The sequence below is a fragment of the Primulina tabacum genome, chromosome 10 (genome assembly GCF_025594145.1).
Source record: "Primulina tabacum isolate GXHZ01 chromosome 10, ASM2559414v2, whole genome shotgun sequence".
NCBI classification, from domain to species: Eukaryota; Viridiplantae; Streptophyta; class Magnoliopsida; order Lamiales; family Gesneriaceae; genus Primulina; species Primulina tabacum.
The window spans coordinates 14,979,571-14,996,027 of record NC_134559.1 but is presented as its reverse complement, the minus strand read 5'-3'; the positions used below and the strand labels follow the sequence as shown (position 1 = coordinate 14,996,027).

General features: G+C 34.8%; 1 protein-coding gene across 1 annotated transcript; it reads left to right on the top strand.

Moving 5' to 3' along the window:
• The first annotated feature begins 3,612 nt into the window (after window positions 1–3,612).
• LOC142505705 (uncharacterized) lies at window positions 3,613–8,407 on the top strand. Its single transcript, XM_075618790.1, has 3 exons — window positions 3,613–3,746; window positions 3,842–3,994; window positions 7,955–8,407. The coding sequence occupies exons 2-3, from the start codon at window positions 3,856–3,858 to the stop codon at window positions 8,161–8,163; spliced, it is 348 nt and encodes a 115-aa protein (XP_075474905.1). The 5' UTR covers window positions 3,613–3,746; window positions 3,842–3,855; the 3' UTR covers window positions 8,164–8,407.
• Window positions 8,408–16,457: the final 8,050 nt, after the last annotated feature.

Sequence of the window (16,457 nt, the reverse complement as noted above, 5' to 3'; positions counted from 1 at the left end):
AATGGGGCTAACAAGGGTAAGCCCGAATAAAGGAATATGTCCTGAATCACAAAGAATTGTGAACCCACGGCTACCTGTATCCCTGAACCATTGAGGGTCACACAAGTACTGGTTTACTTGTTCCCGTTGAGATAATAAATTCAATGAGTTGAATTTATAAGAAATAAGTTTGATATGATCAATCGATAAGCTTATAAATAAAGTTTATAAAAGCTTACAGAAATTTGAGAGCATAACTGTTAAGACAGTCAAAGGAGTACACTTGCCTTATTTAGACATTGGTGATCTCGAAATTAAAGTGTGCATCATAATGACAAATAAGTTGAAATTGTCACATCGATGATGTTGGATCGTCGATCGGGATTATGATGATATTAATATAATGGGAGCATGGATCATGGGTTTGTAAGAGTATAAACCCATCATGCTAATTTATTAAAGTTTAAATGGGCTTTAATAATTAAATTATATTTTAATTGATTTAAAATATAGCCCATTAAGTTTTTATAAATATGGTATTGATTTATGTAATGAAAATATTCATGATATCATAATTTAAAAACTTGCATACAAAGAAAATAATATTGATGCATAATATTCTAATATATATGTATTGATTCGAGAATCACAATCTGCATGCAATAAGAATATTTCATTTATTTAATTAAATGGATTAATTAAGTTAAATGAAGGATTAGTATTAAAATGAGGATTTCTTATCCTTGTTAAGATGCACGCATTCGGTGGAATAAATCTAGTTAGATTGCAATAAGGCATTCATTCGGGCCATCTTGGGAAAAGAATATATAGTTAACTTAATTAATTAGATTAATTAAGTTAATGATTGATAAAAGAAATAATAAGAATATTTTATTCTTATTGCATAGCCTGGATTCGGAGCTTTCATATTTTTACACAAGTCACTTTCGGCTCTTTCAATTTTTGGGTGCTGCTCTCGATTTCATTCTTTTTGCAAGAAAATTTGGCTTAAATATTTGAGTCGAATTTTTCGTGTTATATCTCTACGCAAAACATCTTCTAAATTTCTAGTGCAATTTAGAAGATGAACAAATATTCCAGTCGTGTACCGGATTAGGAGATCGAAGAACGTTCGTAGGGATTTACAACAAGAGCTACGTCCGCTAATACCGGAGTAGTTGGAGTCCAGTGATTTAATCACCAAAGGTATAAAATTTCGACACCCTATGAATGTTTTTGTTAAAATCATACGAGCGCCCAAAACAAAGTATGTTTTGATTGTCAAAATAAATAAAATTTTTTAAACTTCCGCTGCGTTTGGGCACGTAGAAAACCAAGATCAAGCAATTACAACTAAACTTGTTAGGAAAATTGATAATTTCAAGCACTTCTTCTTTTTGTTTACCATTGTTTACTATTTAATTGAAGAAATACCACAACTTCTCCTTTTTGTTTGTCATTTGATGATTATTTAATTACGAAAACTTTACATTTTTTTCCTTATAGAGGATATTCATTAACAAAACAGTCACTTTTTTATTTTTAATTTTACCTTTTTTTATTTATTTATTTTTTGTTAAAAAAACAAATTGTACAGACGCGCAATGCGTGCACGGGAATACTAGTATGTAATTGTTGTTGTTGCGAGTCTAGATTAATTAACACTTTCTTGTCATGATGTGTTTTTTAAGCTATCGAAGATACACATCTCAAATTACAAAATTTCTCTATTTTTATTTAATAAAAAATATCACATAAATCTATTTTAATACATTTATAGTTCACGACTAGTATCATATCTTATTTACTTTTCAAAAACTTTAAAACAATTAAAATGTTTTATATGTTGGGTTGTTTGTTAATAATTTAACACGAGGTGAAATTCTCTACTCCATCTTATTTTCTAACTTCTAATTTGTTTCTTAGGTGCATCTCTACGTTCTTTTTAAAAAAGAAAAAAAAAATGAAAAATGATGAAATTGTTTGTCGTGATTTTTTTTATATTTTTTCAATTTCAATATATACAATCAAATAATCTCAATTATTTGTGTAAATTTATGTTCACACACAATGTTAATGATTAATAGCATATTATTATAAGAAAAAACACCGGTAGGATAAAGGGATTTCGACCCCTTAATATGCGTTAATAATGTCTTCCATTTCATTCTCAACTTTAAAATATAAGAATCCAAATTTAACCAAGGTTTTACTTAAGAGAAATTATGATTTTCGTAATGTATATCAATCTCTTTATAATTTTTATCCACTAAGTCGTATTTCAGAGACCCGTATATTTCAATAATGGATAACTTTCTTCATTTTTATTTCGGAATGTTTGAGCAGTTTTTTTTTTCCTTCGGTCCGTGTCTTTTTTTTTGTTATAAAAATTCAGTGATTCTCTTTCCCTTATAAATTGCGTCGATCGTGTGCTTCACGGAATTCTTAATTTGATTTGATAGTTTTCTGTCGCATAACAGAATTTGAGGGAATTGCGTCGAGTCTCAGTAATTCGAAATTTGATTTTTGAGAATTGTGTTGAGTATCAGAATTTGAGAGAATTGCGCCGAGTCTAATTCGAATATCTGTTTTTTCTTTCTATATTGAATTGTTTTTTGTATATTATTTCTGATAATGTTTGTAATATGGATAACTACAAATATGTTGATTATACTAATACACCAAATATTAATCTCAATATAAACGATTAGTTAAATAATTAATATCATAATATATTTATATTCTATGTTGAATTAAAAATTTGTTTAAACATGGATGCAAAAATTAGTACACAATTAATACTATTATTATCTAAATTTAATTACTATAAATAAATTTATTTAAATTATTGTCATTAGTATAAATAATGTAATTATTTAAATTTATCGTAACTTAACAATGAAATGTTTAAAAAATGTTAAAAAAATTGTAAATTCTTTTCTAGCTATAAATAATTGTTTTCATATTTTAAGAGGAACATGAAAATCTTAATTTTTTTAATTCCAACAATATTAAAAAAAGTTACCGCAACTTCTAAATCCCAAAACAATTAAGATTCTCAAACAATAATAAATTCTTTGATTCAACAGTATGAAATATTGTTTGAGAAATAACGTAATTTTATTATTGTTTAGGAAAGAACATTTCTTAATTATTTTTTTTAAATTTTGGGAATTAACGACGGTTTTTGGTTAAACCGTCGCAAATAGCAACGGTTAAAAAAAGTTATCGCAACTTCTAAATCCCAAAACAATTAAGATTCCCAAACAATAATAAATTTTTTGATTCAATAGTATGAAATATTGTTTGGGAAATAAAGTTATTTTATTATTGTTTAGGAAAGAACATTTCTTAAATTTTTTTTTAAATTTTGGGAATTAGCGATGGTTTTTGGTAAAACCGTCGCAAACGGCGACGGTTTGAGAAACCGTCGCGGATAGCGACGGTTTTGGTTAAACCGTCCGGGACAGTGAATTCGGAACTTCAAACTCTGGATTGTCATATTTTCTTAATGTTTTAGAATCTGTTATATTTTAATAAATAAGTTTTAAAAATATATTATTTTTTAAAAAAAACCCCGTCAATTTGATCCAATGCTGGCAGTTGACGTTGGGAAAAGCCAAACAGAACAGTCATATCCCTCCAATGAAGAACGTTTATCCTTCGTCAACTGCGACATTAAATTTTTCTTCATCCCCTTTCACACTATTCATCGAATCCCTCGTCAAATGCAGCAACCTCTTTCGTCTTCGTCAACCAAGAAAATGGTTCGTTTTTTCTTGTAACTTCTCTCCCAAGTACATCAACCCTCTTGTCTTTGAACACGGATTTATTTAATTATAAAAATAAAATTTAATTAAAGGGCTGGAGGAAAAGATGGAGAATTCTCTGGGAACAGGTTTCGTGGCGGTTTTCGCAGTTTCGAGCAGCGTGGTTTTCTTAGCCATGCAAGCACACAAGCGCCTCCTCTCAGATTTCTTGAAGAAGATGGAATTAGAAATCAAGCATCCATTAGGTATTAATTAATTCTCTTGCTTAAATCAATTTATCCTATTAGATCTATCTTTTAAAGATCCATACTTACGTTTATATTTGAAAAAAAACTCGTGAGGAAGGATTTTTTATGAAATTAAAATTTTTGGTGAGCGCAAGAGGTTCTACTACTCAATAATATAGTTTAGATTTAGTATAGATACAGATACTTAAAATTAAGATTCTGGCCCTGAATTTTTCAATTTTTGTTTTCTGTCCTTCACGAAATTCCGATTCTCACCTCTAGACAAGATAATCATATTTCCTCCTAAGATTTGACTATGCGATCTCATCTCCGTTGTATGTATTAGCTAGCCATTAGATCTGTTGAACCTCACGTGTTTTGTGGTAAGGTCCATAACTGTAGTAAAATTTTCCCATCCAACGAGTGTAGCATCTCCTCTCCCCTTATACTAGGAAGTGATTTTCGCTCGGTGCAACCTAGATCGTAGGCCCCCTTGAAGAGTGTTGAGAAATTATACTGAAGCTGATGTCGATCACGATGATACTATAATACCCAAATTGCGGAATAAAATAACCAATAAGAACACAAAGATTTACGTGCTTCACCCATATAAGCTACGTCCACGGAGCTACTGTAACTTTTATAATTGGAAGAAATATTACAACAAGTGTATACACCAATACATTCAATATTTCTCACTCCTAACCCCGATTATACCGAGAAAATAATTTTTCTAACTCACACAAGAGAATTCTCGCACTCAAGAAAAAATACACTCTTTTTTTTTCTATGCACTCTCTTTTTATCAAAGCTGAAAAGCTTTTGATTTTGGGATAGAATAACTGAAGGAATTGAGCTCTATTTATAACTAATTCCCCACTGCAACTTTTGTAAACATTCGATGTAGGATATCTAATTTAATATTATTTTATTTAATGTGGGCCCTACCCAATTAAATAAATCTTACCTAACAATTCTCCCACTTGAAGACTTGATTTCAATCATGTCTTCATACCATCAGTGCAGCAGCTCATACCTCCTTTGTTAGTCCAGGAGACCAACTGAAGTCAAACACAACTTCAGTTTTACAATGATAACAGCCTTCGTGATGTCAGCTGGATTCTTGCTTCCAGGAATCTTCTCAAGCTTCAAGACTCCATTCACCCGATCTCTAAGGATCTCCATTCCAAGGATCAAACTTCTTGTACCACTGTCTTGGAGCTTGTTTGAGACCATACAAGCTCTTATAAAGTTTGCACATCATTTTCTTTTTCTCTCGTACTTCAAATCCCCTGTAATTGATTCATTTCTTCATCTAGCTTACCATGAAAAAACGTCGTCTTTACATCTAACTGTTCCAGATGTAAATCTTCTTTTACCATCAATCTAAGTACAGTCTTAATAGTAGTTAACTTTACCACCAGAGAGAAAATATCAGTGTAACCAATGACTTCATTTTCTCCTTTTACAACAAGTATTTCTTTGTACCGCTTGCTACCGTCATGTTCTAACCGGTACTCCCACTTTCTATGTAAAACTTTTTTACCTTCAAAAAGTTCTGATAACTCCCACATGTGATTGGATGACAGTGAATCCATCACATCTTCTATAGCTAACTCTCACTGTTTAAAGGTCTCAAAAACATCCGATTTATTTTTCACAAAAGAAACCCAAAATTTCCTGCTCGAATCGTCAACAGTAGTGCTAAAATATCCTGAGTATCTCCAAGAGATGTCACCAGGAGATGGTCCACATACATCAGTATGTACCAGCTCCAAATCGGTCGATTCGGTTCTCTAACCTCTTTTGAAAAGCTCACATTTCTCTGCTTTCCAAAAAATATAGCTTCACACAGCTTGTGTTCAACGATCATTAATTCCGGTAGCTTTCCGTTTGAAACAAGCATTTTCATTTCCTTCTCACTCGTATCCCCAAGCTTACTATGCCATAGACTTGAATTAGCTCTAGCATTCATATCCGCTAATTTATTTCTAAAACTGGAAGTCATATAAACAGTTCTAGATTTTTTTCCTCAAGCAACAATCATGGCTCCCTTTTTCACTTTCCAAGAACCATCACCAAAGGTCACCTTATGATCTTCGTTGTCAAGTTGTCCCACTGAATCAGATTGTGTGTCAACTTTGGTACATGCCTTACTTTGTTAATTTTCCAGACAAATCCATTTGTCATCTTCATCCGGATATCACCCATACCAATTATTTCCAAAGGTTTTCCATCAGCCTGGAAAACTTTTCCGTAATCTCCCGCAATGTAATTATCGAATACATCACGATTACCAGTGGTATGAAACGAAGCTCCCGAATCCATAACCCACATATCAACCGGGCTTTCCATGGATAGTAATAGAGCATCATGTACCTCCTCAGTAACAACATTAGCGTCGTTCTTTGTTGATTTGCAATTCTTTTTCAAGTGACCAGTCTCACCACAACTCCAGCACTTCACAGTCTTTTTAAATGTGTTATTGTCTTTTTCATTTATTGACTTGGATCTACCATGCCATTGGTTAAAACTCTTTTCGCCACTCCTGCCCATTCCTCTATTCTCGATATTTAGAGCAGAAATTGATGAGGTTCCTTCACCAGAATCCATCTTGCAAACTTCTTCGGCAAGAATTTGATCTCTGACATCATTGAATTTTAGTTTTTTTTTTCCAACAGATTTGCTAACCGCTGCCCGCATCGGTTCCTAATTGTCTGGTAAAGACGACAAAAGAATAATTGCCCGAATCTCATCATCAAATTTAATTTCAACTGATGTTAGCTGTGAGACAATCGTGTTGAATTCATTGATGCGTTTAGCCACCGATGCATTTTCTCTCATCTTCAAGTTAAATAACTTCTTCATGATATGTACTTTATTATTTGCCGATGGCTTTTTGTACATGTCCGACAAAATGGACATCATCTCCTCCGTTATTTTTGCCTCCGCCACGTTATGTGCCACAGTTTTTCGTTAGGGTCAATCTTATTACACCTGACACTTGTCTGTTAAGAAGCTTTCAGTCATCATCCTCCATCTTTTTCGGCTTCTTTCCAGATAGAGATTGATGCAACTTCTTGCTATACAGATAATCTCTAATTTGTAACTGCAAGAACGAAAGATCTATTCTGTCGAACTTGCTGATTCCCGGTCCCGATCCATCATCTCCGGCTATCACTTCTCTAGCCATAGAAAAAAATCTAAACAATCTTTTATGATGTGGAGGATCAGACAAAGCTGCAACCACAAAGTATACTCAGAATTCTTAAGAATTTTCACAACAAGGCTCTGATACCAGTTGTTGGGAAATTATAACGAAGCGATGCCGATCACGATGATAATATAGTACCCAAATTGCGGAATAAAATAACCAACAAGAATACAAAGATTTACGTGGTTCACCCAATATAGGCTACGTCCACGGAGCTACTGCAATATTTATAACTGGAAGAAAAATTACAACAAGTGTATACACCAATACACTCAATATTTTTCACTCCCAACCCCGAGTATACCGAGAAAATAATTTCTCTAACTCACACAAGAGAATTCTCGCACTCAAGAAAAAATACACTTTTTTTCTATCCATTCTCCTTTTATCAAAGCTGAAAAACTTTTGATTTTGAGATACAATAACTGAATGAATTGAGCTTTATTTATAAATAATTCTCTACTGCAACTTTTGTAAATATTTGATGTGGGATATCTGATTTAATATTATTTTATTTAATGTGGGTTCCATCCCATTAAATAAATTTTACCTAACAAAGGGCCCATGCCTTATTTTATGACATTGGAAAGATTTATTCCTTGTCTGTGCCAGTTCCCGGCATCATGCGAAAAGGTTTCAAATTTATTGAAACATAAAAATTATCCCTTTATATTATGACTACACGTATCTTGTAATGTTGGGTGTGCCCCAAATATGAGGAGAGCAATTTTGTAGTTAATAATTATTTTTCATGGACTTATTAGGTGAAGCGAAAGATGCAGGGAAGAAGAAGGTGAGGTTCTCCAACGACATGGTGGAGTATTCCGCGACTGAGAAAGGGTACGACGATGTGCGTTTGTCGTCGATTCCAACCAGTGGAAAAAAAGTTGAAAATTTAGAGGCGATGCCGTTGAATTGGCAAGTTATGTACAAAGGGATCCTAAAACATAAGAATCTTAGGGGTATTAACTAGCTAGTTTTTTGGAAATAAATTTTATGTATGAAGAGGACCAATAAATTATTGTATGCATCTACTCGTATCATTTCATATGTGTACACATAGAGAATAGGAAATATTAGAACGCAATACTTGGTTGCTGATCCTGTATACTTTGCTTATGTGCATGTATACATATTTAGGTTTAAGTAGTTTTTATATTTATTATAATGTAACAAGATATTTTAAATTGAAATTTTAGTTTGTATGCAAAAACAAACTTGTACATAGAATTTGTGTTTTTCCTAGTTGATTTTTTTTTTTTTTGATTTTATTTATAATTTTCACTGTTGAATATCTGACCATTCTTAGGCAGTAAATAATTTCCATCATACTAATTTCCTCTTATTAGAGAAAACACATCAACTAGTTTATTTATTTATGTAGATTATCTAATTAGTTTCCTAATCGAATTTTGTAAATCATCTCATTCTCCTTGTTGGCATTTCTCTACCCATCCAACCTTTTCTCAATAGCTCTCAAGCTGCCCCGGACCGCACCAGTTCGGCTAATATCTATGCCGAACCATCATGTGGTTTAATAAAACAAACCAAGAACCGATCGAAGAATTGCACCCAGTGGTTCCAAGATATGATCTCGAGCACATGCAACTGATCAAAAATCGAACACATGAACTTGTTTGATGACGACCTTGCCAATCTGGTAAAACTTGGTGGGAGATTGCACCGGATCGGATTGATGAGCTAGAGATGATCGCCTGGACACCTAGACCTACAATCTTAAGAAAAAAAAAACGTCAATGAAGTGCTATTTTTGAGAGAACCTTGTGGTAAATGTTATAGACTGATAGGATCAGTTAAGTAGGTGAAAGAATGCTTAGAAGGGGGGTTGAATAAATACTCATAATTTTCACGAACTTTTCGAATATTGAGTCAGTTTGGTGATAAATTGAAACTCGGGGAATCTTATCAGTCGATATCAATCAGTTAACAATAATAGTGCGGAAATAAACTGACCGGTAGGTAGAATAAAAACTGAAATAAAGACACACATGATTTTACGGATGTTCGGAGATTTCAAATACTCCTACGTCACCCCTTCTATCTCGAAGATAGGATTTTCACTAAAAGACTTTGATCAATACAAACAGTTTTACAGACCCACTTTAGTATTGAACTTAACAATGCCAAACTGAAACTCTTAGTTACAACACGATTTACAATGTTCAATCTGAACTAAAATCACTAAGCACAACTGACAATAATAATAGTCCGAGCTTATAAGCTCGAGATATAGCCTTGAATGCTATAAGTGTATATAATACACGTGAGCTTTGAAAAGAGTAGGAAGCTTTGCGAAGATCTCAGCAGAGTAACAACTTGGTTAATAGAAATTCTATTTTTTTTTGTTCTCAGCTGCTCTTCTTCGCTTTTTATAGGCTTCGCTACCAACGGTAACATTTAACGTGATTTGAATCTTTCTATCCGTTGTTTGCCACATCAACATTCTTCTGACAGTCGTACACTGTATCATTTTTGAAATGTAGCGTTCCTGCTGTTAGTTGCAGTCTGATTTGTACTGTTGTCGGTTGAACGTCCTTTTCAGCTGCTAGGCAATAGCTGATAAGCTCACAACTGATTATAGCAACTGATCAGTTGGTTGTCTGTGTAAGTTCAGTTGCCTTCGATAATCTGCGTTTTAATCTTCAGTTGTAGGTGACAGTTAGTTTGCATAATTTAGATCAGTTGGTTCAATCGTTTAAGCATTCAGTTTGTCAAACATCCGAAATTTAGTTTCCAACAATTTCTCTCTTTTTGGTGTTTGGCAAAACTTGGAATATAAGAACTGATCCGCTGAACTTTTTGTAGATAAAATAATTCTTCCAATGTACAGATTCGTACAAAGAATGAAAGAGTGAAAATAAAATTCTAATAATCTTCAAAATTCTGCCATAAGCTTCAACCATTAACTGATCACGTAGTTGGTTACTACTGTTGATCTCCATATTTTCCATCTTCCCCCTTTTTGTCAAACGTATCTACCTTTTTGGATAAAATACGAACATCTGAGGCAACGTTTGATACAGCATTTAGCACAATTTCCCGCAACAAATCCATTCTTTTGGAGACAGTGCTTTGCAGAAAGTCAAGGCGCCTGCCAAATAAGGCTTGGGTCTGAAAATGAGCATCAGCCGGCGATCTGTCCTTTTTAAGTGCATCTATATGAAGAAATAGAGATGTCACGTCTTGTTGAGTTAGCCGTAGTCTTTCCGTGGTAAACTCATGTGAAGAATTGAGTTTCAATTTAAGCGTGAGCTGGGATGACTGGATATCAGAAATGGTAGTTATCATACTGGCAAGGTTGTTATGAACTTACTGGATTTCTTCGAACAAGGATTCAGTATCCGTAGATATACTAGGAGACATTGCTCCAGAGGTTTCTGGTATTTGTTCCCTATTTTCAGAATTGAATAAGACCAGAGCCCTGTCAGTTATTTCAGTTTCAAGAGTTATCATTTCTGAAACATCATCTGGTATGGCTTCTTGTTGAAGCTGTGAAGAAGAAAGATTCAGATCAGTAGTCGAACTAGTTGGCTCTTCAGTTTGTAGTGCAGCTGATTTAGAGACTAGTTTTTCAGTTGGTTGACCAGCTGAAACTTCGACTGGCTCTTCAGCTGGAACTTCTTCAGTTTGTACTGATTGCATCTGAGCCTCTATGGTTTCTGTAAAAACTTCCTGTTCAGTCATGGCAAGTGACTGAACTGGCTCTTCAGTTTCAAAAGCATGTTTGGCTGGGTCTTCTCTTTCAAAAGTATCTTCAGCTGCTCTTGTAGTTTCCAGCTGGATATCAGTGGCTACTGATTTAATAATCTCATCAATATTTGCCAGTGATAGTTCAACATAAGAATAAAGCGTAAGTTCTGCAGTTGAGGATGGAGGAGCAGAAGATGATGTTTGCACATTCGTTGTTGAAGGAGCCGTTTCTTGCTGAAAGGATTCAACAACTGGGTCCTTGGATGGTTCTTGTTGAACTGATTGTTCAGTTGGACTCTTCTAATGAAGAATATGGGGAAGCTGCTTGAAGAGTCAGTTCTTGATCCAGTTCTCATTTTTTAATCTCCCCCTGCAGCGAGATAAGACCCATTTCCAGTTGGTTATAAACATTTCTGTCATTGTAGGCAGTTGGACTGGTAGGATCATAATTCAAGCGAAGCTGAGCAACCATCTGCGATAACTTCTTGGCTCGTATTTGATCAAAAAAATACTTTTCCTGCTGTAAAGCCTTTGCAACTAAAGCAGCTTTGACCAGTTTCAGAACAATATTTTCCAGTCAACAAATTTCTTAATAACTGATTTCTTCTGAAGTTGCTTGACAAAAACTTCAGTTCTGAATCTGACCCATTCCTTGTAAGCCTTTAGATTAGACGTAGAAAATTCATGGATCTCTTTCCAGATGAGATCGATGTGAGTCTGTACTGTGTTGGTTGGCCAAGGCTCTTCTTGCATCTTCCCTTTGCCTTTGGGATCAGTCAGGACATGAGGAATACTCAGGCCTGATGTGGTTGCATCAATCATTTCCCTGATCACCAACCATTTGGGTTTGGCAAATGGTAGAGTGGTGAAGTCAGAAATAGTGATCACTGGAGCCTTGACTCCAGTCGATTTCTTCTTATCACAAGCTTCATTGATCTTCTTCTTCTTCTTTGACTGATCAGCAAAAAGAGGTAACTGAACCTTAGTTGATTGTTCAGTTAGTACGGCTCTAAGAGGAGCAGCCTGAATAGGCTGTTGAGCTTCTGACTGCATCAGCCATTCAGTTGGGATGGTGCCAACTGCAGCAACAAGTTTGGTCTTCAGAGTCCGGGGCTTCTTTGTGACTTTGGGAGAATGAGTCTTTTCAGAATCAGACTCGCTGAAAATCAGTTTTCTCTTGATTGTCTACTTCTGAAGTTTCTTCTTGGTTTTCTGAGCTGATTTTGGAGCCTCATGCGTCCCAATTTCCTTCTTGACCTTCAAAAATTGCTCAAGAGAGATGTCCGGTTTGAGCTTTGGCATCTGGACACTCTTGTCATTAAAGATTTTAAACTTGGATGATCTCTCAGAAACATCATTCACCATGCCCTTGGTTTTCATCAGATAGCTGAGCTGTACGGCATATCCTTTTGATTTTTTTTAAGATTGAAACATGTTCTTCAGAATGTTGAATATGATACTCTTCCAGTTCAGTCTTTTGTTAGCCATGATAGTAGTCATGGCTTGGAAATTGTCCAATGTAAGGGCAGCAAATGATCATGCCTTGGGCTACTGGCCAGTAGACCTTTGGCCACAATATCATCCAGCAACTGTACTTCCGGCTTCAGTTACTTCTTTGGATCGGAGACTTTGATTTTCCGTCCATCAGCAGAAAGAGAAGTTTGCATCTCCTCAACATCAGCAATTTTAATTTCAGAAATGTTAGCTGGACCATCAAAAGGCAGCTGAAATAGAGTGCTGAAGGAGTCCTCATCAATGATCAGCACCTGACCATTGACAGTAGTTGTGATGTTGCCATCAGTAGAGACAAAACCATTAGTATAGAGATCCTAAGTTTCTTTAGGATATATTTTTTGGTAAGAAAGTCCCAGAAATGTCTTTAGTCCAGCAGCTTCTAGTTTGATAAACACACTTTTGATAGCCTCATCCTGAACAGACATAACTGAATCAAAATCAATAGCCATAGCGTTCAACATATACGCTGAAATTTGGTTTGCCATTTCTGAAGAATTTATTATCTGCGAGAAAGAAATCTTCGTTTGTGGGTTTGCTCTGTAAGTTGAAATGCTCATAAAGAAGAACTGAAATGAAGCAGGTTAATGTACTTTTTTATGTGACTGTTCTAATTTTTTGGACACGTGTAAGTCCAAGATAATTTGAGTAAGAGAAACGTGTGTTCGTGTGATGAAGTTGTGTATAGAATTTTAAGTGGACTACGTGGGTCCACGTTTCAAAACACTATTTATTTAAATATAGTAATTAAATGCGTAAATATCAGTCACATAAATTAATTTGGAATATTATTCAAATAATCAGTTAACTTATTGGATAAGATCATTTCCATCAGTGACTGAGTGATCAGTTGGAAACTGAAACAATACAGTCGTAGATCAACTGACTATTGTCTTATCAGTTAACTGTTTAAATTCGTCATTCCCCCTCAATTAATGCATATTTTAATCTGGAAATTAAAATGATGGTTAAAATAATGATGCGAAAAATAAAAGAAATCTTATTCTCAGAAGATGGATCGTCCGGAATAATGATTACGTCTCTTCAACTCCTTCGATTCTCAGCTATATATAAGAGTGGAAGAGTTAAGTAATAGGTATCAACAGGTAAAGTTCGATAGTTAAATAGCTATGGACAAAGCAGGGATTTTCCCACAGCCAGACCTTGCGGAGGAGTTTATGACATCCATTGTTGCCGCTAGGAAGATTGCAATGGAAGACAACATCTTTGAAAATATATTGAAGCTTTGGATAAAAATCCAGGAGTTTCAAACCTATTTTGAGGAAGGAGAGGTTGCTACCTCCAAAAGGGTGGCAACACTGAGGAAGTATTGGCGACGCCTTCGCGTTGCTGATAATGTGGACATCTTCACTGATGAAGGTGTCTACCTTCTGCTCCTCCTCAAGGAGCGGAGGCCCCTGAGAAAGATTGCTATCTCAGAGGACTTCCTAAGGACCTCTATTGGAGGATTAACCTCGTGGTTGTCCTCCTGGAGGTCCGCAGTTAAAAAAGAAATAATCCATGTACGCTGCTTTTTTGTTAAATAAAATTTATATTATTTAAATGATGTCTTACTCTTACTGCGTTTTTATTTTCTGCAAACTAACTTGTGACAACTGATCAAACATACTAACATAAAGCGAATTAAGACAAATCTATTAAGTCAAGAGTATTGCGAAATGAGAAAACTTACTCTCGGGTAATGGCTTTGTGAAGACATCCGCTGCTTGTTGTTCAGTTGGTATGTATTCTAGTCTGATTGCTTTCTTTAGAGCATGATCTCTGATGAAGTGATGCATGACATCAATATGCTTGGTCCTTGAGCGAAGAACTGTGTTGTATGTGATTGCAATCATGCGGGTATTATCATAAAGGATTGGTGATTCTTTTGCAATGACTCCATAATCTTTCAGTTGTTGCTGAATCCAGAGCAGTTAAGCACAACAGCTTCCAGCAGCAAGATATCTGCTTCAGTTGTGGAAGTTGCTATGGATATTTGTTTCTTGCTAAACCATGAAATCAGTCTTTCTCTTAGAAACTTACATGATCTACCGGTGCTTTTTCGATCAAGCTTACATCCTGCATAATCTGTATCTGAATATCCAAATAAATTGAAAGAAGAGTCTTTAGCATACAATAGGTCCACATTTTGTGTGCCTTTAAGATATTTTAAAATAAGTTTGGCAGCTGAAAATGCGATTGCTTAGGAGCTGCCTGAAATCTAGCACACATGTAAACAGCAAATACTATATCAGTGCGATTAGCAGTTAGGTACAATAATGAACCTATTAATCCTCTGTAGAGTATCGTCTCAACTGATAGTTCCCCTTGATCACTATCTAATTTAATCGATGGAATCATGGGAGTACTTGCAGCAGAACACGTTTCCATGCCAAATTTCTTGAGGAATTCCTTCGTGTATTTGTTTTGACTGATAAAAATATCAGTTTCCAGTTGCTTCACTTGTAGACCGAGGAAAAATATCAGTTCATACATCATACTCATCTTAAATTTTTCCTGCATTAACTTGGCAAACTTCTCACATAATTTGGGGTTAGTTGACCCAAAAATTATATCATCAACATATATTTGCACAAGTAAAATATGATCATTTTTTGAAAATTTGAACAAAGTCTTATCAACTGATCCAACAATAAAATTATGATCAGTTAGAAATTTTGAAAAAGTTTCGTAACAAGCTCTTGGAGCTTGTTTAAGACCATATAAGGCTTTGTTCAAATGATAAACATAATCAGGTAGACAATGATTGAGAAAACCTGGTGGTTGTTCAACATATACTTCTTCTTGTAACTGACCATTCAGGAATGCACTCTTTACGTCCATTTGATAGACTTTAAAGTTCTTGAAAGAGGCATAGGCAAGGAACATTTTTATTGACTCTAGTCTTGCAACTGGTGCAAAAGTTTCATCGTAATCTATTCCTTTTTCTTGCCTATATCCTTGTGCTACAAGCCTTGCTTTGTTGCACACAACTAAACCATCTTCGTTCAGTTTGTTTCTGTATACCTACTTTGTGCCTATAATAGTTTTAGAGGCTGGTCTTGGAACTAAGTTCCAGACATTGTTATGGGTAAACTGATTTACCTCTTCTTGTATTGTATTTATCCAGTTAGGATCAACAAGAGCTTCATCACTTTTCTTCGGTTCTGGTTGGAAAAGAAAGATGAGTGAATAAATAAATTAAACATTTGATTTCGAGTTCTTACCGAATCAGATGGATTACCTATCACCAATTCTGGTGGATGCGATTTCTTCCATCTGTACTCAGCATTTGTAGCATCCATCTCAGCAACTGCTTCAGTGGGCAACTGAGTATTTTTTTTCAGTTTCAGTTGGTCTTGTATCAGTTGGTAACTGAATATTTCATTTTGCTCTACTAACTGGTTGTTTGTGACAATTTCTTGTTCAACTGATTGATCTAGCACTTCTGGTTCTGGTGTTTGAAGGATGTTTCGATTAATATGATTCTCTTCTTCATTATCATCCTCCAAACTTATATCTTTAAGGCCATCAACTAGTTCAACTAGATCAGTTGGCTTAACAGTTAGCATATATTCATCAAATACAACATTAATTGATTCTTCAACATTTAAAGTGTTTTTATTAAAAACTCTATAAGCTTTACTAACTGCTGAATATCCAAGAAATATTCTCTCTGCAGATTTAGCATCAAAAGCTTTTAAATGACTTTTTCCATTATCAAGAATAAAACATCTGCAGCCGAATATTTTGAAATAAGAAACCACACTTTTTCGTCCATGCCAGATCTCATAAGGTGGTTTCAAATGATTCTTATTAATAATTGATCTGTTATGAGTGTAACATGCAGTGTTTATTGCTTCTGCCCATAACCTTTGAGAAATGCCAGAATCAACAAGTATTGTTCTAGTAGCTTCTTTAGGGATCCGATTTTCAGTTACACCATTTTGCTGAGGTGTTCTTGCTGCTGAGAGCTCATGCTTGATCCCAGTATTTTCTAAAAATTGTGAAAGATTTTGATTGATGAATTCAGTCCCTTGATCA

Bases quoted from the DNA above. Each gene is read 5' to 3' on its own strand.
- LOC142505705 (XM_075618790.1), top strand. From the start codon at position 3,856: ATGGAGAATTCTCTGGGAACAGGTTTCGTGGCGGTTTTCGCAGTTTCG. The intron at 3,995-7,954 runs GTATTAATTAAT...TGGACTTATTAG, and splicing joins AGAAATCAAGCATCCATTAG to GTGAAGCGAAAGATGCAGGG.